The sequence below is a fragment of the Oncorhynchus keta genome, chromosome 21 (genome assembly GCF_023373465.1).
Source record: "Oncorhynchus keta strain PuntledgeMale-10-30-2019 chromosome 21, Oket_V2, whole genome shotgun sequence".
In the NCBI taxonomy this organism is placed as follows: Eukaryota; Metazoa; Chordata; class Actinopteri; order Salmoniformes; family Salmonidae; genus Oncorhynchus; species Oncorhynchus keta.
Genome location: NC_068441.1, coordinates 14,620,356 through 14,642,664, shown reverse-complemented (window position 1 = coordinate 14,642,664; position 22,309 = coordinate 14,620,356). Strand labels below are relative to the sequence as shown.

Below are 22,309 nucleotides of genomic sequence, written 5' to 3'. Positions count from 1 at the left end.
TACAAAAAGAAAAGATGAACTATGTTTGAATGGTGGATGGTTAGCAATCCCAACATTTTAGGATGAGTTCTGTCTGGGACAGGTAGCACGTCCGGTGAACAGGTCAGGGTTCCATAGCCGCAGGCAGAACAGTTTAAAACTGGAGCAGTAGCACGGCCAGGTGGAACTGGGGACAGCAAGGAGTCAACAGGCCAGGTAGTCCTGAGGTATGGTCTTAGGGCTCAGGTCCTCCGAAAGAGAGAATTAGAGAGAGCATACTTAAATTCACACAGGACACTGGATAAGACAGGAGAAATAGTCCAGATATAACAGACTGACCCTAGCCCCCCGACACATAAACTACTGCAGCATAAATACTGGAGGCTGAGACAGAAGGGGTCAGGAGACAATGTGGCCCCATCCGAAGAAACCCCCAGACAGGGCCAAATAGGCAGGATATAACCCCACCCACTTTGCCAAAGCACAGCGCCCACACTACTAGAGGGATATCTTCAACCACCAACTTACCATCCAGAGACAAGCCCGAATATAACCCACAAAGATCTCCGCCACGGCACAACCCAAGGGGGTGTCTGTCAGACTGTCTCATCTGCAAAGTGATCGTCTCATTGACTTGTGGAGCTAGACCAGCCGTTATGAAGTTTCATAGGAGGCCTGTTCATTCATTAGTCTTCCAGTGTACCGCGTGTGAACGCAGGACTCGGTAGTGCCTCTCTGAAGTCTACTGGACTTGTCTGACCAGTGAAACATTAGTGGACTTGTCTTCTATAGAATAATGAGCTCATCTCTGCAAGGCACCAAAGATGAACCTTCATTTTCTGGCCTGTTTGTAGTCTGTGTGGTTTAAATGGCTTTCATTCCATGAAGCCACTGTGTTGCTTTGTTGTGCTGCTGCTGGTAGGAAAGGCTGAGAGAGTCTGCTAAAGGTCAGTGCACTGTGATTCTATATGCTGTGATTCTTCTCTCTGAGGACAGGTCCACTGAGCTTAACAACATCTAGACTGTTTCACCTCATTCTCCTCTATTTGCTTGACGCCCATCCATATGTTGTATGGCAGGGGTAGGCAACTAGATTCAGCCGCAGGTCGATTTTTGTCAGAGGTGATGGTCAGTGGGCCGGAACATAATTATTACTAATTTGTCTCATTTTTTTTAATCGACCACAAGTAAGCCCAAAAAGAGATTGTATTTGAAAATAACTATAATTTTGTACCTTGATTACATTGGCACACGATCACATGCATGGCAAAACTGGCAAAATAAAGAAAAACACAAACATAGTGTCTTAATAGGGTGTTTTTAACAAAAAAAACGGGTGCCAAAAAAACTCCCTCGCGGGACGGTTTTGGCCGTTAGGCCGCCTGTTGCGGTCCCCTAGTGGATGTGGCGTTTTGACAGTGGCGCTGCATGAGGAGAACAGGCCTGCACTGTTGACAGGACTATGCAAAAACACCATCCACACCCTATGAGGATGCAATCCACCAACTGGTTGCTCTAAAGCAGATCTGATTTTCATTAAGTGACTTCTACGATAGTGTTGTCAGGTCATAAGAGGATATTTTAAGGCCTATTCCTTTTGATTGGGCCTTGTTTTATGTGTAGTCTACCCTGAGTGTACAGTGTGTAGGCCTATGCTGTGCATCGGTGCCCACTATCCAAAATGTTTCCCGGCCAGCCAGCCTGTCTCCTCAGTAGCCAGGGATTCCACGGCCCTCTAGAGAGAAGATAGTGTGAGAATAGACCATAACGCTGCACCTCTTCACTGTTTTCCTGTTCTACTGGTCTGCCAGGACCTCTGTGGCTGGCTGGCTCTCTCAGCTTTTGGCAGGCATTGTGGGAACGTCACGCTGGGGAAGCCTGCTCGCGCTTGCGTGTGGGTTATTCAGCAAATTCTGAGCTAGATTGAGCAGCAGTGAAAGGAGAGGCCGGGTGCTAGCCTGTTACCAGGAAGGCAGTGTGTCATGGGCGGGAGGGTAGAAGAGGGTTGAAACAGCTCGACTCCGGGAGTTGCTTTGTCACAGCAGATAGGCTGCGCTGGTTTAGTGTGTGTGTGTGAAGAGGGAAGGAAAGCCCTGGGGTTGTTGCTCTTTTAGCTGCTGTAGTGTAAAATTGTGGGTGTGGGCCTGGGATTGGCAGCTGTGCATTCTGCCACGCTCTGTTGCTACTAACCCACTGAGACAGCCTTGGCATGCAGCCCAGACCTGCATGGAGTTAGCATAAGGTTAGTTAGAGTTTCGTATATATGTCTGTCTATCTATCTCTCTCTCTCTTGTGCTTTCTCTCCATTCTCTTATTTCTCTACTCTCTCACAGTTTCCTCTTATTCACTGATTGTATGTATATTTCTCTCTCACACTCTCACACACACACTCACACACACACACACACACACTTTTCTTCATGACTAGAAGATGAAACTGGTTTTGTTGTGGTGGTTGGGAGGAGGTAGCGTCGTCAGTGTTTCTGTAGTTATCTGGCTGTAAAATAGGCAGATTAACCCTCTCAGGACTGGCCAAAATTCAACACCAGATGCGAGTTTTCAGTTAGTCTTCAGCTCACTTTCATTGCAGTGCTCTGCTCTTATCTAAAGAGCTGTCTCTCTCACATGCGTTCTTTCTTCCTCTCTTACTGTAGAACTTTCGTTTTCTCTCCTTCTGTTTCACTTTCATGTTCTCTTCGTGTGTGTGTGTGTGTGTGTGTGTGTGTGTGTGTGTGTGTGTGTGTGTGTGTGAGCTGCGTAACATTAAAATACTGCAATACGGTTTGGATTGCACAGAGCCCTTTGTCCTGTTCAGCAGCTGCTGTTTTTTTTGTCTTAGTTTAATTATTTTCTGGTGTCAGTATTGTCTTTTAGCAGTTATTGTAATCTCAACTGTTCCCTTCTGGCTGACAGGAAATCAAGCCCTTGGCCCGTGTTTCTAGTTCAGGATGAATTGGCCTGGATCAGCAAGGCTTTCTAGTCTTTGCTTTTGAAGCTGCCTGCTTTTGACTTTGTTTAGGAAATGTTACCCATGATTCCCTGCACATTTATCGCAAAACTATTACTGTCAAAAGGCACGTTGTTTCTGGAAAAAAGAACACTACTACCAATTTGAGTTGTGTCGACGTCTCAGATTGCTTGTACAGTGCCTTCCGAAAGTATTCATACCCTTTGACTTCAAAATTGATCAAATATGTGTTTGTCACACCCATCTACACACAATACCCCATAATGACAAAGTGAAAGCATGTTTTTAGAAATGTTTGCAAATTTATTGAAAATGAAATACAGAAATATCTCTTAAGTATTCACACCCCTGAGTCAATACATGTTGGAATCATGTTTTGGCAAAGAATTACAGCTGTGAGTGTTTCTGGGTAAGTCTCTGAGCTTTGCACACCTAGATTGAACAATATTTGTATTATTTTAAAATTCTTCAAGCTCTGTTAAGTTGGTTGTTGACCATTGCTAGACAGCCATTTTCAAGTCATGCCATAGATAAATCCCGAAGCGGTTTCCTTCCTGTCTGGCAACAGTAGTACAATATGTGCCATGTAAGAAAGCTAATGTTCCTTGCTCAGAACATGAGAACATATGAAAGCTGGTGGTTCCTTTTAACATGAGACTTCAATATTCCAAGGTAAGAGGTTTTAGGTTGTAGTTAATATAGTATTTATAGGACTATTTCTCTCTATACCATTTGTATTTCATTAACCTTTGACTATTAGATGTTCTTATAGGCACTATAGTATTGCCAGTGTAACCGTATAGCTTCCGTCCCCCTCCTCGCCCCTTCCTGGGCTTGAACCAGGAACACATTGACAACAGCCACCCTCGAAGCATCGTTACCCATCGCTCCACAAAATCCACTGCAAGGGGAACAACTACTCCAAGTCTCAGAGCGAGTGACGTTTGAAACTCTTAGCGCGCACCCCGCCAATTAGCTAGCCATTTCACATCGGTTATACCAGCCTAATCTCGGGAGTTGATAGGCTTGAAGTCATAAAGAGCTGCTGGCAAACGCACGAATGCTTACGAGCCTGCTGATGCCTACCACCGCTCAGTCAGACTGCTCTATCAAATCATAGACTTAGTTATAACATAATAACACGCAGAAATATGAACTTTTGGTCATTAATATGGTCGAATCTGGATACTATCATCTCGAAAACAAAACGTTTATTCTTTCAGTGAAATACGGAACCGTTCCGTATTTTATCTAACGGGTGGCATCCATAAGTCTAAATATTCCTGTTACATTGCACAACCTTCAATTTACATTATGTCATTTAATTACGTAACATAAAATGGCAAAGTTCTTCAGGTGTCCCAAACTGTGTGACACTCCATCCACTGACTCTGACGAGACAATGGAACCAACACACAAGAGAAGTGACACAATTTCACCTGGTTAATATTGCCTGCTAACCTGGATTTCTTTTAGCTAAATATGCAGGTTTAAAAATATATACTTCTGTGTATTGATTTTACGAAACGCATTGATGTTTCTGGTTAGGTACATGTTGGAGCAACGATACGCACCGCATCGATTATATGCAACGCAGGACACGCTAGATAAACTAGTAATATCATCAACCATGTGAGGTTATAACTAGTGATTATGATTGATTGTTTTTTATAAGATAAGTTTAATGCTAGCTAGCAACTTACCTTGGCTTCTACTGCATTCGCGTAACAGGCAGTCTCCTCGTGGAGTGCAATGAGAGGCAGGTGGTTCGAGCGTTGGACTAGTTAACTGTAAGGTTGCAAGATTGAATCCCTGAGCTGACAAGGTAAAAATCTGTCGTTCTACCCCTGAACAAGGCAGTTAACCCACTGTTCCTAGGTCGTCATTGAAAATAAGATTTTGTTCTTAACTGACTTGCCTAGTTAAATAAAGATTAAATAAAGGTGTAAAAATTAAAACTTATGAAAACTTGAAATCGGCCAACCTCTAGGCCTTACAGATAATTGTTTGTGTGGGGTACAGAGTTACACTATGCAACTTATGTGACTTGTTACTCCTGAACTTATTTAGGCTTGCCATAACAAAGGGGTTGAATACTTACTGACTTGAGACATTTCAGCTTTGTAAACATTTCTAAACTCATAATTTTACGTTGACATTATGGGGTATTATGGGTGTGTGTGTGTAGGCCAGTGAAAAATCTAAATCTCAATTTAATCCATTTTAAATTCAGGCTGTAACAACAATGTGGAAAAAGTCAAGGGGTGTGACTACTTTCTGAAGGCACTGTAGGTAATGTGTCTGTGTGGACTGTACATTAGGTTACCCTACCCTGCTTTTCCCCTGACCCCTATCTAGAGAGAAGACACAGCTCGTCCAGTAAGCCCACCTCCACCTTAGCCCCCTCCTCAGCCTTCTCCCTGACCGCTCTGTCTCGGAGCAGGAGCAGTGGGCCGGTTGGTGGGGGTGTCAGTGGGGGGGCCATGGGCCGCTCTTCCAGTGGGACCAGCACCTCGTCCATCTCCAAAATCCTCAAACCAGCCAAAGAGAAGCTACCAGGCATCCAGCAGAGACCTCACTTCCCTCCCTTCAGGGTGCTCAACGACAAGGTGTAAGTAATGTCTAGCCTAGCCATGCTGGTGAACCATGCTGAACTTCAGTAAAACGTATTGTCATGTTGAACTTCAGCCTAGGGCTGGGCGATATGGCCCCCCAAAAAATCACTAGATTTTTTTCAAACGTGTGGGCAATTCACGATACAGTAGTGTTTTCTCGAAATAAGCTTTGTTGCACAATTAAAGGTCACTGCATTTCAAACAGTCAGCAATAATCTAATGAAAGGGGCAGAGTTGGACAGTTTTCGTGCCCAAAGTCGACCTTTTAAAATGTTTATTTAATCCTGACCTTAACCTTTAAAGGTAAACTCAGCGATATGACGTAGATGCGGAGAGTAAACAGCATAGAGTGAACCCGTTCACATGTGCAGATACTGTGTGTGACTTTGAGAGCCAAGTCTTGGATCTCACTCATCTCAATGTCTACAGTGCTGCTCGTGGCAACGTCATTTCACGGAGTCTACCTTTAACCTGAACCACGCTGCTAACCTTTAAATTAAGACCAAAAAGCACATTTTTTGTTTTCATAGTTTTTCACAATATAGTCAATTTTGACTTTGTTTCTATAGTAACTAGTGGAAACTCAGTTGTGAGTGGCAGGGGAGGGGCTTGGTGTGTTTATGAGTGAGAAGGTGCACTCAAGACAGACGAGACCAAAAGGACAACATGAGAACAAGCGGACATAAACGGTCATAAGAACAAAAAACCTTGATTCTTGCGATAAAGCCATTTTGGAATTTAATTGAATTCGATATGTCGGCCAGCCCTAGTTCAGTCCCCTGCCTCTTTAAAGCCCTGCTTCACGTTTGATTTGATCCTCTTGAGTTATATCTTATCTCTTCATCTTAGGTCCTCTCCCTGCTCCTCTGAAGTCTAGCTCTGTCTGAAGTCTCCCTGTGCTCCCCTCTTTCTAAATAAGCCCCTTAAAGAGTTAGTTTAAAAAAGAGATCCTTTATCGAACTCCATTTACAACCACTCAAAACATGTTGGCTTTCTGCCTGGGGATTTGAACACATTTCAAACTCTGTTCTGTTAAAATTAAACTATTTTTCTGAAGTATTTAATGCTGCTATAGATAAATTAACTCCCTCGCTTTCTCCTCCTCTGTCCATCTCTCTCTTCCAGCCTGACCCCTGCAGTCAAAGTGGAGAAGATGCGTCTGAAGGTGGATTCGTCAGCCAAGTTGGTGCAGGTTCCTTCGGCCCACTTATCGTCCTCTTCCTCCAGCAGCACTGTGAGCTCCTCGTCACCCCTGAAGCCAGGCCTTAACTGTCCCTCCATACCAAAGGCTCCCCTGCTTGCACCCGGCCAGATCCCCAACGGCAAGGGCCACCTCTCCCTCTCTGCCCTGGAAAAGAAGCAGGACAACAACACCAGTAGCAGACAACACCTCTACAAGAGACTGTCAGGTGAGAGGAGGTGATAGGGGTTTATGTCTGGAGGACGTTTTGTTTTAAAGGTCCATTGCAGCTGTTTTTTTATCTCTATTAAATTATTTCTGTGTAACAATCAAGTACCTTACTGTGGTTGTCTTCAATTAAAGAGCAATTTCTCAAGCAAAAATGTAGTTAGGACTGTCTGGGAGTGGTCTGAGTGGGGAGGGGAAAACTGAAAACTAGCTGTTATTGGCAGAAATGCCACTAACTGAATATACTATGTTTCTCTCTTCCTTTCTACCTCTCCTGTTTTCTCTCTCTCTCTTCCTTTCTACCTCTCCTGTTTTCTCTCTCTCTCTTCCTTTCTACCTCTCCTGTTTTCTCTCTCTCTCTTCCTTTCTACCTCTCCTGTTTTCTCTCTCTCTCTCTCTTCCTTTCTACCTCTCCTGTTTTCTCTCTCTCTTCCATCAGAACGTGAGTTTAATCCAGATATCCACTGTGGGGTCCTGGATATGACAGCTCGGAAGCCATGCACACGATCGCTAACATGCAAGGTACCAAGCCCTCTCTTCTGCCCCCTCTCTTTCTCTGTTTTGTGTGGTTAGGAAATATTCCCTGTCACATTTCCTAGATATTTAGGTCGCCTTCAGATTCTCAGAGTGCAGCGCACCCTGACCTAACATACCTCTTGGCCTTCTCCTTCCCTCAGACACATTCCCTAAGCCAGCGGAGGGCAGTGCTGGGCCGGAGGAAACGCTTCGACACACTGTTGGCAGAGCACAAAAGCAAAGCCCGGGAACGGGAACTGCAGCACCCCCACCCCCTGCAGACCACCCCTCTCAGGGAACCCCATCCCTCCCCCTCACGGCTCGCCCCCCACCACGACGCCCACCAGGTCGCTCATGGCAACGGAGCCACCGACGCCACCAAGCCTTTGGCGTTTGGCAAGCCCAAACCTCACAATCTTGGTCTTCCACGGTGAGTCACTTCATGTGCTCTTCCTGGGTTCTCGCCATCCAACCACTACTTTTTGCAGTGTGGTACAGCAAGTACCTGCATCCCTGATGTGTGTTCCTAAATCACTGTTTCCTCTGCTCTTAGGCTGAACAGCATTATCTCTGATGGAGGTGGGGGTACCCCGGGAGACCCCCACCACGCTACGTCCGCTCCTGACGGGGGCTCCCGCCTGTCCAGTGACGAGGGGGAGAACGATGAGCGGGAGGAGGGCACAGACAAACTGGACTGTCACTATTCAGGTTACCACCCACGGCCGGCAGCTGTAAGTCCACCACAAATTACATTTTATATTACAGGGATATGCTCACAACACAGCAACAATGAAACGACTACATAGCCAGATGTATGTGAAATCAGTCCTCCCATTGAGTGGCAGCTTGCACCGTGCATGGGAAGCAGCAGTGTGTGTGTGATTGGTTTGTTAGTGCGTATTTGTGTTAACTATTTCCCTCCCTGCTGCTCAGTTTTGTACCTTTGGAAGTCAACTGTTTGGGAGAAGCTGCTACTCGTTTGACCGGCGCTGGGATCGAATGCGATGTGCTCTTACCGCCATGATGGACAAGCACGTCAACACTCAGATGTGGAAGTAAGTCTGTGTACATTCATTAGACCAGAATTCCTTCCATAATGCCTACCCAATTTACAAACCTATTGCAAAATCGCAGAGGCAGAGATAGGGCTGTTGCGGTGACCGTATTACCGCCACCCTTGCGGTCAGGAGTCACAAAGGCAGTCAAATTCCACATGACTGTTTAGTCACGGTAATTAGGCTCCTCCAAGCTCTGATGCTGCTGATGGTCATTAGTAGCCTACCAAACTTGCTAACTGCCTGGTACTCAAGCACTCTATTGTCCCTCTAATCACTCTGACATCAATGCAAATGGGTTTGAAAATCGAATCAAACATGAGAGCCCATGAGCTCATGTTACGAGACATTTCTATAGGCTATGTGATTGCGTAAGAAAACAGAGTGATGGCCTCTATTAAAAAGAGGAGGATCCCCTCAGCGTTTTATAGGCTAGGCATGCTATATTTCTCAACTTTCCTAATATTAAGTACATTGCTTCTCTTTACTAAAGGAGTATAGCCTACCTAGCTGAAATGAAAAATGAACCACAGGAAATGCATCCTCCATTTGCTATTTAGGTACAGAGATTACATGTATTTTTCTCCCGCTGCCACTGTTTCGAGACAGGTGCATGATAATGGTACATTCTATATCGAAACAAATTTCACACATTATTTAGTATATGTAAAGACCAGATTAAATCAAAAATAGTCTGATGGGTGACAATATTAGCCTATCTCTTGTGAATTGTATAGAGTGGGGCAAAAAAGTATTTAGTCAGCCACCACCCACTTAAAAAGATGAGAGAGACCTGTAATGTTCATCATATGTACACTTAACTATGACAGACAAAATTAGAAAAAAAATCCAGAAAATCACATTGTAGGATTTTTTATTTATTTATTTGCAAATTATGGTGGAAAATAAGTATTTGGTCAACGACAAACAAGCAAGATTTCTGGCTCTCACGGACCTGTAACTTCTTTAAGAGGTTCCTATGTCCTCCACTCGTTATCTGTATTAATGGCACCTGTTTGAACTTGTTATCAGTATAAAAGACACCTGTCCACAACCTCAAACAGTCACACTCCAAACTCCACTATGGCCAAGACCAAAGAGCTGTCAAAGGACACCAGAAACAAAATTGTAGACCCGCACCAGGCTGGGAAGACTGAATCTGCAATAGGTAAGCAGCTTGGTTTGAAGAAATCAACTGTGGGAGCAATTATTAGGAAATGGAAGACATACAAGATCACTGATAATTTCCCTCGATCTGGGGCTCCTCGCAAGATCTCACCCCGTGGGGTCAAAATGATCACAATAACGGTGAGCAAAAATCCCAGAACCACACGGGGGGACCTAGTGAATGACCTGCAGAGAGCTGGGACCAAAGTAACAAAGCCTACCATCAGTAACACACACTACGCCGCTAGGGACTCAAATCCTGCAGTGCCAGGCGTGTCCCCCTGCTTAAGCCAGTACATGTCCAGGCCCGTCTGAAGTTTGCTAGAGAGCATTTGGATGATCCAGAAGAACATTGGGAGAATGTCATATGGTCAGATGAAACCAAAATATAACTTTTAGGTAAAAACTCAACTTGTCGTGTTTGGAGGACAAAGAATGCTGAGTTGCATCCAAAGAACACCATACCTACTGTGAAGCACGGGGGTGGAAACATCATGCTCTGGGGCTGTTTTTCTGCAAAGGGACCAGGACGACTGATCCGTGTAAAGGAAAGAATGAATGGGGCCATGTATCGTGAGATTTTGATTGAAAACCTCCTTCCATCAGCAAGGGCTTTGAAGATGAAACGTGGCAGGGTCTTTCAGGATGACAATGATCCCAAACACACCGCCCGGGCAACGAAGGAGTGGCTTCGCAAGAAGCATTTCAAGGTCCTGGAGTAGCCTAGCAAGTCTCCAGATCTCAACCCCATAGAAAATCTTTGGAGGGAGTTGAAAGTCTGTGTTGCCCAGCAACAGTCCCAAAACATCACTGCTCTGATCTGCATGGAGGAATGGGCCAAAATACCAGCAACAGTGTGTTAAAACCTTGTGAAGACTTACAGAAACGTTTGACCTCTGTCATTGCCAACAAAGGGTATATAACAAAGTATTGAGAAACTTTTGTTATTGACCAAATACTTATTTTCCACCATAATTTGCAAATAAATTCATTAAAAATCCTACAATGTGATTTTCTGGATTTTTTTCTCATTTTGTCTGTCATAGTTGAAGTGTAGCTATGATGAAAATTACAGGCCTCTCTAATCTTTTTAAGTGGGAGAACTTGCACAATTGGTGGCTGACTAAATACGTTTTTGCCCCACTGTATTATCACTTGTGAATGATGCCCAGCATAAGATACAAAGACTTTTTTTTTGCAACTTTTTCTAATCATAGTGCCCACCTCATATGTTTTGATAAGGTTTGTATCACATCTAAAGTGGCCAAATAACTTCTTAAAAGTAAGCACATTAATCCACTTTACAAGGGGTGTAGAGTGTAATTGACATACATAAGCAGCGCATGAGTTTCAAGTTTGGAGAAGATAATTTTCACCATAAAAATGCACCTTCGTAATAAAAGCATTACATGCATAATCACATTTGTGGTCACTTTTGAGAATGGTGTTTTCCCGCTAATGGAACATTCGCACTTATCGCCTACTGCCATGTGCGCATTGCTGTGTTTATCATGTGAAGAAATAGCCTAATAGTTTCAACATTTTATGCTGAATGTTCTGATCTGTTGCGTCAGCCACATTGCATTAAAAAAAATGGATGCTTGAGGTTGTGTTAATGAGGGTTCTATCGCATCCCACAACTGTCCCAGACTGTTTGGAATATTTATTTTTTGCAAAGAATAGAATAGGTCAACTTTTGTACTATGGGGGATAGAATATTGACATAGGCTTGTGCTTTTAAATGTTGTTGGCTGACAAAAGTAAATGTGGACAATTCTTCAATATGTACCTCGGAATTGGATAAGGACGTGCGCACGGTTGCATCCCCGATATGTCTGTCTTCACTTGTAGCCTCTGAGAAAGACCCGGTCACGTGATGGAGAGCCATGTGAGTGAGAGATGCTTCGGATTGCGCAGCACACTCAGGGAGAAGGGCACAAATCAGCACTCCGGGACACAAAATGCATGGATTTCTTTAGGGTGTATTACGGCCACCAATGGGATGCCGCTCTGAAATTCGAGGCATTATCAAGTGCTTGTCAAATTGTGATTGAGAGACTATTGGAGTGTGTGCAGCCTGCACAAAAAAAAAATGCCTTTACAAGCTACTTTTTTCAAAACAGCCTTACAATTTATTAAAAATCGAAACATATAGCCCAATGTTTTTCCACAACTAAAGTTACATTAATAACTATAAATTAGGCATATAGGAGTACCTATTTCTTTGTTAACCGCTCAACATAGAATAGTGTACGCACTCCCTCCAAAAGGTTTTTAGAAAATATTTATATTTTGTTCAGTTTTATTCTTCAGAAAATAATACCATGGAAATATAATCTCATTTTGTCTGCTAAACAAACTAGTGTACTACAGCCATTTGGCATAGCCACATCAGGATCTAACATAAGGACAACTCGGAGTAGGCTATTATTTTCTTCTGACATTTTCTTCATATCATGCTTCTTTAGACCTGTTTTAAAATGAAAATAGACCTGTTCTAAAATAAATAATGGATTTATTGTGAAGGTGCAGGCTATATTACATTAATTTATTATACTTTTTAAATTGTCTTGCAGGCTATGTGTGGAAGCCAGGAGATGCTAAATGTCTATGTTAATTAACGGTCAATTAACGTGAGACCGACCAGTTATCTGCTTGACAATCACCGGCGGGTGAAATGTCGTGACCGCCACAGCCCTAGACAGGGAGCCAAAGTGTTGCAGGGTGGTGAAGGGAGATCTATGTGCTGTATGGGACACTATAAGCTAGCGGTTCCAGTGTCTCTCCAGGACTGTGCTGTGCTGACCCCTCTGTGTGTAAATGTTACTGATGGGGATGATCACAGTGGTCTGTTTGTGTTATAGAAAAATCCCTTTCGCCTTGGAGAACTCCTCCTCTTCTTCTTCCTCTGCGCCGGCCCACAGGACAACCACAAACTCCTTATCCTCTTCACACGGTAGCGCCCCTGCTTCGGGCTTCCTCAGCCTCTCCTCTGCGCCCCTTCCACCCCCCTACACTCAGTCCTACGACAGCAAGTCTGTGCTCTCGTACGGGACGACCTTAAACGCCCGTGCCTCCTCCCAGGGCGCGGCCGACCACCCTGCCTACAGCGCAGCACAGGCCAGACAAGTGTCTTCGTCGCCCCAGATGCCTTCAGCCCACTCCTCGGTCCCCTCCCTGTCCTCAGGACGACCGCTCAAGTCCAGATCCAGTGGCAAGTCCTTCAGACCCCGGGAGTCCTCCTCCACAGCTGCCATAACCAACTCCACCAGCGGGGGCAGCAGTGGAGGAAGCAGCAGCAGCAGCCTCAGCTCGGGGAAGAAGAGGAAGAACAGCTCCCTCCCTACATCGTCTCACGCTACCACCTACTCCTCAGAGTCCTCTTCCTCCTCCAACACCACCTCTTCCTCCTTCAAGAAGAACTGCACAGTTCACAGTGGCAGCTCAGGGAGCACGTACCACCATGCCTCACTAGTCTCCTCCTCCTCGTCTCACAGTGGCGTCCACAGTGTGGGTCTCAACTGTGGCCCCAACGCCCGGACCAACTCCCTCAGTCTGAAGGCAGAGCCGTCGGGGCCAGCGGGGTTGTCGGGGCCCGGGGTCAGAGGCCCCCCCTCGGGCAGCCCGGCCGAGTCCATCAAGAGGATGAGTGTAGTGATGAACAGCAGTGACTCCACCCTCTCCCTGGGGCCCTTTGTCCACCAGGCCCCAGAGCACCACAGCAGCTTCAGCCATGCCCACAACGACGGCCGCCTAGAGGGGAAGAAACGCAAGGGCTCCCCCGCTGTCAGCTCCATCAACAGTGGAGGAGGTGGTGGTTTAGGGGGCGGTGGCGGGGGGCCGGGCAGGCCCAAAGTGGCCAAGTCTCCAGCCATCAACAACATCCACAGCAAACATGGACGCACAATCCCAGGAGCCACGGGGCTCACCAACAACTCCCTCATCCATCAGGTGGGTTGGACACCTCACACACTGGTTGCTAATGCCTATCATCAACCAGTCAATCTCTTTATCTGTTGGGAAATTCACTGTGCAGTCAGGACTTGTATATCTTCAACATATGTACATGTGACCACATATAGACTTTAGACAAAACATTAAACAAAAAAATCACCAATGTTGTAATTTATTATCTAACTTCCCTGCCTTTCTCTCTCTGTCTCTCTCTCAGCCAAAGGCCCGCCCCTGACAGCGATGGCTGGGTTCTCTGTATGGAACCGAGGGGCGGATGAATAGGAGGCAATCTGTGCGCTGCTCTGGACTGCACAAGGCCTTCTAATACGTTACTCTCAGCTTCCCAAGATCCTCAGGGTGGAGATGATCTGGACAGCCCAGTGACGTCACTGTTATCGTCTATAGTGTAACTATTCCTCCCAAAGCCATGTAGGAGCACCGTGTGGAGGTGACAGGCGTTAACACCCGGAGTGGGTCACACTTGGCCCCCTGTCAGTCAGGGTACCGAGGTAGATCTTCCTATGGGGAAGACAGGAGAGAAAAGGAGGGAGTAGGAGCCTGTCTGCCCTTTGACCTATTGTTGAAATTCCAGAGGTACGGAGGAAGGGAAAAGTGCTGGCACAACAGCCATGGCACTGCCCACCAACCATCATGACGCAGAGCCACTGGGATTGACTGGAGAGCTCTCAAGCCGCAATCTGTTTGTTTCCGATGTGTGTGTGTGTGTGTGTGTGTGTGTGTGTGTGTGTGTGTGTGTGTGTGTGTGTGTGTGTGTGTGTGTGTGTGTGTGTGTGTGTGTGTGTGTGTGAGAGACTAGATTCTACTGGAAATTCAAATGTACACCTCCACGCCTGAACTCAGAAGCCTTGGAAGGAGAGGGCAGGATAAGGAAAAACTGTCAGTTGCAACACTTCGAACACAATCACATTGTTGTTTTTTTAATGCTTCCACTACATTTTGTCAGTTGGTTTTAATCAGTGTGACGTGTACATAACGTCAGGTTATGTATAGTAGCCAGAGATGAACCACATGAGGAGCAGATTCAGTCAATTCTATATGAGTTCCATACATGACCCAAACAATTATGCAAGTGTTACTTTTTTATGTTTCTTAAGTTTTTCACTGAATTTAACTACAAACATCTGTGTGGAGAAGAAAGTAAATTGTACATGCATATGTGGAAAAAGGATGCCTGATACGACAATTTGATTGAACGGTTGTGAAAGAGGGACTACTTGTCTTGAGGACAAGTGTTAATTCCTACAATATTTTTAACTTACAAATGAACAGCTACAGTAGACCTAGCCCTAACTGTGAACAGCACTAAACAAACACAGACCCACTACTTGCTTTAGGACATTTTAAGACGGGCTTATTTTCCCCAAAAGCTAGCCAAAGGCAGCCATCCATTTCTCCCACACTAGTCTGTAACCACTACGCCAGCTTTGGCTATTGGCTATTATGATTTCCATTCCGGTACCTTCAGTTATGTCACAATACAGTTGTCCATCACACTTGTCCTTCGTCAAAGCACGGAATCTTAAACTGGCAATACTTCCCCGTCTGTCTCTCTGAGATGAGATGATGCTCCATTGCCCCATCTGTCTCTGAGTTGATGCTCCTTGGGATCGTGTTTTATTTTGGGGGGGGGGGTGAGATTCATGGAGATGGCTTCAGAGTAGGTTACTACTTTTTGTAACTCCTGTAAATTTCGTAAACTCCACTGATGTCAGGCAGCGAGCTTAGCTGAGAAGCCGACTATTTTCTATCTTACTTTCGCTTTTTCTTGTATGAATTGAACAAATATCGAAGTATCCCTATTTCAGAATACATATTTTATTAACGAATTGTACATATTGAAATATGTATTTTTGCACAGGCATTTTCTTATACAATTTTTTGGGGTACAATTGAAATCATTATTATTTATTAAATGAAAGAACAAGTTTAAGAACATAACTTATTTGAAGTGGTTCACTGCCAAGTCTATAATGCAATAGGCCTATAATTAGAGGTTGAAGCATCTCATGAATCATGTACTGGGATCCTTTAAAACAGGGGTGTCAAACTCAATATTGCCCCAAGGGCCGCACTCAACGAGGTGAATGTAGGTGTATTATCATTTCTATACAGTTTCGATTTGGTTTTAGTCCTTAAAACAGTGTTCCCCAAATTCGGCCCGGGGGTGGTTTTATTTGGCCCCTCAAGCTTTTTACATTTTATTTTCATTGTTGGACATAAAAGATAGTAAAGCCACCAGGAAATCAGCTCCAAGGGATTTTAATTTTGGAAATCTGCTCCGAAGTATTCCCATACTGATCCTATACACCTGATCCTATACAAATATAAGCATGGTTTGAAAGTATTATGTTTTAGTCAAACATATGTTTGGACTTCTTGCGGTCAATTAGCAATATATAAATAATTTTTATGTAATTATGTTCCGGTCCCCTGACCATCCGCTCAAGAAAAAATCGGCCCACGGCTGAATCTACTCAATGATCCTTTGTTTTAAAGTATATTGAGTTTGTTTTGTTTTACTCAAATCACCCACAGGGTGGATTGGACCCCCCTCAATATGTTTGACACCCCTGCTTTAAAAGGTAGTGTTGCCACGGCCATGTGTTTGTGTGACAGACAATATTTTGTTTTTAACTCTCCAAGGTCTCACCTGTGCTTTTTACTATTTTCAAGTTGCCTCTGAATCAACAAAGAAATTCTCATTTTATTTGACCCAAATAGCCTGTGATTCTGAAATGTCCCGCAGGCTGAAAGCTGTGCCCGTTGTCTAAGCGATTTCCATAGATTCAATCATTTACCTTTTTAGACGAAGACCTTGTAACATTTCATAATTTTAAACACTTTCCCTCAAAGCTGAAGGGACTTAAGCAATCATTAAAGCAAGGAAGATGAACCCTTCAAACAGTGAAACTGCTTGCATCATTGTTGCCAAACATAATTTGAAGCACAGCGTTTTAAGGAAATTCTTAGTTTGCAGCTTTCAGAAATGCTGAAATAAGAAAGTGCCTGCATTTGTTTCACACTGACTGTTTAAGGACAGAACTTTTTTCATTTTAGTTTCACCTTACTTGAATGTTCAAAGTGTTTTAGGAGCTTGCTTTTAAAATATGCCTATGAACCCTAAATGTGGTAAAAACCTGATTAGCTTGTCAGCTAGCTGGTATGAAGTACTTCGGGCTCTATTCAATCCGTATCGCAGAAGTTCAGTTATATCATGATTGAAATTTAAAAGCAATGTTCCAGCATTAGCGGTAAACTCTGCATGTTTGCCTGGCTACCCAAACTCCTTGCTCCAGGTAACTGCTATGCCACACCCACAGATGTTTTCTCCGCAATGATCTGGATCGGAGTACCTTCCTGATGATTTCTAGAACGTAAACAAAAAACTAAACGTGCACCCCTTTGTGTTCTGAGGATGGGAAACGCTGTTCTAACCGTTCTGGTCCAGAGCCAGAACACGTGGGTAATGCAATGTTTGGAAATTCGACATTGGGTAGAGATGATCCAGTCGCTGAGGACTTTTTGTACAACACCAAATAACTTCAATGATGGTAGTCTCATACTGAAGTATGTAGCGAATGACATAATTCCGTTTGAGTCGTCAGTCAATGCATGTCGGCTCAATCGGAGATGACCTTTCTATTGCCAGTAACGCTTCAGCGATCCACATTGAATAGAGCCCATAGTGGTAACTTTTTTAAATCAACGTTTTCCAGTTGAGACGTCTGAGATCTTGGTGCAGACCAGGGGGTATTGAAGCACCCTGGTCGGTTATGAATCGTTTAACAGGTTCAGTAAAGTGTTTTTGTTTACCCTCAACCCCACTCACAACGCTGACCTTGTTTCCATATGATGGAAACTTTGCAAAGCTGTTATCAAGTACCACAGCCTTGGAATGTGAAAGTGAGACAGAACACAGCTTGTGGGAGGAACATATTTTCAGTAGATAACTCCTATGTAAGAGCGTGTATAGTATTTTGTTTTAGAACATCAGAATCATTTGATCAGCTGGACTTGTGTATTGGCTGCTATGTAATTCATGAACAAACATGGTAGGTTAGATTTACTTAATATTTAAGATTGTATAGTCTTTGTTTTGTAACATGTTTCTGTAAATAAATAATTTATACAGCTATTTATACAGAAAAAAAGGTATTTGTTTCTTTACTGAAGTGGTTTTATTTCAGTAATCACTTTCATCCATGTATCAAAGGAAAAGAAGTCACCAAAAAGAATTTATTATATACACAATAAGGGTCGCTTCTTCAGACAAACTACGGGTGTGGATACTGATACAACAGGGAAACGCCAGATCTCCCTCCCAAAGGTAACGCTGCACCCCATGTTACATGTTAATAACTCGGGACAGCTTCTGGACACGGTTGAGCAGTAGGTCCCCTTTCTTGATTGTCTCCTGGTACTGCCAATTCTTGCTATCAGGTCTGAAGGAAAGAAAATACAACACTGAGCTCTGCCACTTTTAATATAGAAACCAATGTTTTACATGCATGTAAAAATGTTATTCTTACCTGTTGGTTTCCACAATCTCGTTTACTTTGTCGATTTTGCAATGGAGGCGACCAGCAGCTATGAATCGGGAGAGTTCCCTGAGAGCGAGGGAAAACAAATTAAGACCAATAATCATTGTCTCCTGATAGGCAGCATCATTCCTATGCGACTCGAAGTCCTCAACCAATGGCGTAGTCGCTGATTTTAAGACAACCTCCAGGATAGTCATTAATAAACTCAGCAAAAAAAGAAATATTTTTCAGAATCCTGTCTTTCAAAGAATTTGTAAAAATCAAAAACCCTTCATTGTAAAGGGTTTAAACTCTTGTTTCCCATGCTTGTTCGATGCACCTGCGGAACGGTCATTAAGACACTAACAGCTTACATACGGTAAGCAATTAAGGTCACAATTATGAAAACTTAGGACAGTAAAAGAGGCCTTTCTACTGACTGAAAAACACCAAAAGAAAGATGCCCAGGGTCCCTGGGTGAATGTGCCATAGGCATGAGGACTGCAGATGTGGCCAGGGCAATAAATTGCTGTCTGAAACTGAGACGCCTAAGACATCGCTACAGGATGGACAGCTGATCGTCCTCGCGTAACAACACCTGCTCAGGATCGGAACATCACACCTGCGGGACAGGTACAGGATGGCAACAACGACTGCCTGAGTTAGACCCAAAATGCACAATCCCTCCAGTGCCAGACTGTCAGCAAGAGGCTGGGCTTGTAGGCCTGTTGTAAGGCAGGTCCTCACCAGACATCACCGGCAACAACATCGCCTATGTGCACAAAAAGTGCTCTTCACTGACGAGTCGCGGTTTTGTCTCACCAGGGGTGATGGTCAGATTCAGTTTATCATCAAAGGAATGAGCGGTATCGAGGTGGAGGGTCACAGCGTCATCGGACTGAGCTTGTTACAGGGAAGACATCTTCCTCTCATGTAGTACCCTTCCTGCAGGCTCATCCTTGCATGACAATGCCACCAGCCATACTGCTTGTTCTGTGCGCGATTTCCTGCAAGACAGGAATGTCAGTGTTCTGCCATGGCCAGCGAAGAGCCAGGATCTCAATCCCACGCCTGGGACCTGTTGGATCGGAGGGTGAGGGCTAGGGCCATTCCTCCCAGAAATGTCCGGGAACTTGCAGGTGCCTTGGTGGAAGAGTGGGGTAACATCTCACAGCAAGAACTGGCAACTCTGCTGCAGTCTATGAGGAGGAGATGCACTGCAGGAACACATTGAATAATGTCTATAGAACTTGTTCAGTTTATGTCTCAGTTGTTGAATCTTATGTTCAACAAATATTTACACATGTTAGGTTTGCTGAAAATAAACGCAGTTGACAGTGAGTGTTACGTTTCTTTTGCTGAGGTTAGGTATTGTGGGTATGGGACAAGAGGTAGACGTGAGACTCACTGGTCAATGAACTCTGTACTGACTCCAAAGGCCTCAGCCATGTAGCCCAGGGTGAGTGAGCGGTAGGACTCCAGGAGCTGGCTGTAAGCATGGATACGCATCTCCCTCACGTAGTAACGGTAGTGAGGGGCAAACAACCAGTCCTTCTTCATATCCTGCTCCACCGTGGCTGCAGAGGGGACAGAGACAAACAAGTTTACAACTAAGGAATGAGGCGAAGTGAAACACGCATGTCCACTCACTGGCTGCAGACAGCGCGCTTCGGCTTTACTTTTTGTAAGCCTAAACGAGGGGTGTCTCACCCAGTGACTGGAAGAAGACAGAGTAGCGACACTCGTAGAGGGAGAAGAGGTACTGGCGGACAGCAGGGAGACTGTGCAGCACCTCCAGGATCTCTGCTCCCTTTATCACCTGGGGGAGAGGGAGAACAACACATTAGTCCACAGGAGATGCTATATTTATGCCAGAACTGGAAATCTACCAGTTATATAAAGAAGTGTCTTCACTTATTAAAAACAAGTTTGAATGTTCACGTTCTGGCATGTGGAAAGTATTGTTTTCTGCAAGTACACTGTCTTAAAACAACCAACTCTTGAATGACGTTAGGCACATGGTTAGGCACATGGATGACAACACCACCACCGTGGCTCCTGCTACCAACCTTTTCTCTGAGGTCGGGCCTCTTCAGGGCAATCATGCAGACGTAGACAGTGTACGTGACGAAGGTCTTGTAATCCATGAGCTCATAGGAGGTGAAGGTAGACACTGTGTCCAGGAAGAGCTCAGCAGCCTGTTTAAAGTCACGGATGGCCACACAGTACAGGCCCTGGTACACCTTCAGACGGTTCCTCCTGTCCCAGTCACCCCCCTCCTCAATAAGGCTGTGAAGACACAAACAAGGTCACTGAAATGACAATGCTTTCAAAATACGAGGATATAGAAAACAATGGCTTACAACACATGAGAGTCAACACAATGGAATGGCAGGCAAAATGCTATGGAAAACACCCAAACAGGCCTAAACAGTTACTGCAAATATAATTCTTAGAATAGATAGTGAGTGAGGACCCCTAATGGCATGTCATCATAAAGTAGTGGATGCAGAGAGAAGTAGCCCCTTTTCGGCAAACTACCTTTTAGCTTTCTCAGTGTTGCGTGTGATGAGGTCACTGTCCATATAGAACAGTCCAATCCTTAGCAGGTAGAACACAATGTCTAGTCGATGTCCCAGGGCCACAGTCTTATCAAAGGTCTTCCTGAAAGCAGTCAAAGCGTCCTCCTGTGGAATTAAAGTTAGTAGCTTGTTTAATTGAGCTAATGATGTACATGCATGGCTAGGTTGGACTGAAGAGTCCAGGGGATTACAGAGGCATATTATTGCTTTATAAGTATAACATGTGTAGCTCTACAATGGGCTGACACTTGTTTTGTATGAGGTCAAATGGTACTAACAAATAACATGGTTTCGTACTCCATGGCCTCTGCTCTGAATGTAGTAGCTGATTAATGCAAAACTCACTTTATTCCCGATTCGGATTAGATATTCAGCTCTAGCCATCATTGCATCTCGGATTTCACTCTCCCCGAGGTTCTTCTCTGCATCTTCCAGGACATCATCCAGGCGTTTCAGCTCGTCCTCGTTGGCCTTCTTCATCTTATTCAGCAGGTCTGTGTCAAGTTGCCACTTCAGGTCTTTACACAGGCTTTCATAGTAAGGTGCCATATCTGTAACAAGAGACAATTCATCATCAGCTATTGTGGCTAGCGAGCTACAACTTGACGGTTGTAACTTTATTTGGCAACATGCTAACGTTAGACATTTTTATTTAACCAGTATATTACCGTTATCGGGTAGATTAGCTAGTTATAATACCTTGTATTGAATAGCTAACTGACCGGCAGCTAGGTTAGCAGTTTGATATATGTCCGACAGTGACGCAAGCTAGAGACGTTGGTTACCCATGCTAGTTTGTCGACCAGAACTACCTTGTTATCTAGCTAGCTAACGTTATTTTTGTTGGTTTATTTACGAGGTAGAAGCCAAAACTCACTGTTCTCTTTGATCGAGTCCATGAGCTCAGTTTTAACTTTATCATCTTGTCGGTGACCGTCCATCGTGAGCAAGAATTTCAGCTGTGCTATCCTAAGATCAGGGTTTTTAGGCAGACCCTCTTCTTCCAGGTTTTCCAAAGGCATTTTGTCTAGTATAAAAGCAAAGTAATGAGCGCAGATATTTTCTGTTTGCTAACAATGACTTGTGAAAACACTGGTCTGCCACTTCCGCTGTACGCCGCTGAGTTGAGAACGTCAGACGTTACGCGGTGAGAACGTGCTGCCCTCGTCTGGCTCATAAAGGAATGTCCGCCGAGCACACAAAGACTGCCAAATGATCTCATTATAAAGCAGGTCTGTAACAATTTATCACTCAAAATATATATATATTTCGCCAGATAGTTTTCTTACTTTCTAAAACATATACAGCGATGAGTACTGTGTCAGAGATAGCGACTCAGGGGTTGAAAGGTAAGTCCCCACTGAGATGTAAAACATGAATCTTATTCCTAAAAATATCTAACAAAGCAATTGTCTGGTGGACATGCAGACATAAATAAGTGTGTTACATGGAACTCTCAAGATACACAGAATGGAGACTTTGCTGAGTGAGACCTGGTAGGAACAATTTTGATGATTTAAAAAG

At 44.3% G+C, this 22,309-nt stretch overlaps 2 protein-coding genes across 9 annotated transcripts in view; one reads left to right on the top strand and one right to left on the bottom strand.

The window, feature by feature from the left end:
• LOC118400167 (ataxin-7-like) overlaps positions 1-15,711 on the top strand; it is a 46,883-nt gene extending 31,172 nt beyond the window's left edge. For 7 of the 8 annotated variants that reach the window (XM_035796725.2, XM_035796726.2, XM_035796727.2 and 4 more), the window contains 8 exons: positions 5,306-5,558; positions 6,688-6,971; positions 7,410-7,492; positions 7,648-7,916; positions 8,040-8,217; positions 8,420-8,541; positions 12,573-13,659; positions 13,880-15,711. In XM_035796725.2, coding sequence (XP_035652618.1) covers positions 5,306-5,558; positions 6,688-6,971; positions 7,410-7,492; positions 7,648-7,916; positions 8,040-8,217; positions 8,420-8,541; positions 12,573-13,659; positions 13,880-13,897 — 2,294 coding nt within the window. In that variant the 3' untranslated portion in view covers positions 13,898-15,711. Of the gene's footprint in view, positions 1-1,991; positions 2,222-5,305; positions 5,559-6,687; positions 6,972-7,409; positions 7,493-7,647; positions 7,917-8,039; positions 8,218-8,419; positions 8,542-12,572; positions 13,660-13,879 lie in introns of those variants that run through there. The other variant, XM_035796730.2, reaches the window with a different exon arrangement.
• A 2,194-nt stretch (positions 15,712-17,905) lies between these two features.
• Positions 17,906-21,924, bottom strand: LOC118400168 (26S proteasome non-ATPase regulatory subunit 6). The gene is made up of 8 exons (XM_035796731.2): positions 21,663-21,924; positions 21,131-21,336; positions 20,745-20,890; positions 20,273-20,492; positions 19,914-20,022; positions 19,612-19,780; positions 18,213-18,290; positions 17,906-18,125 (listed from the first exon to the last, which is right to left on the bottom strand). Exons 1-8 carry the CDS (start codon positions 21,805-21,807, stop codon positions 18,029-18,031), a joined length of 1,170 nt encoding a protein of 389 aa, XP_035652624.1. The 5' UTR covers positions 21,808-21,924; the 3' UTR covers positions 17,906-18,028.
• Positions 21,925-22,309: the final 385 nt, after the last annotated feature.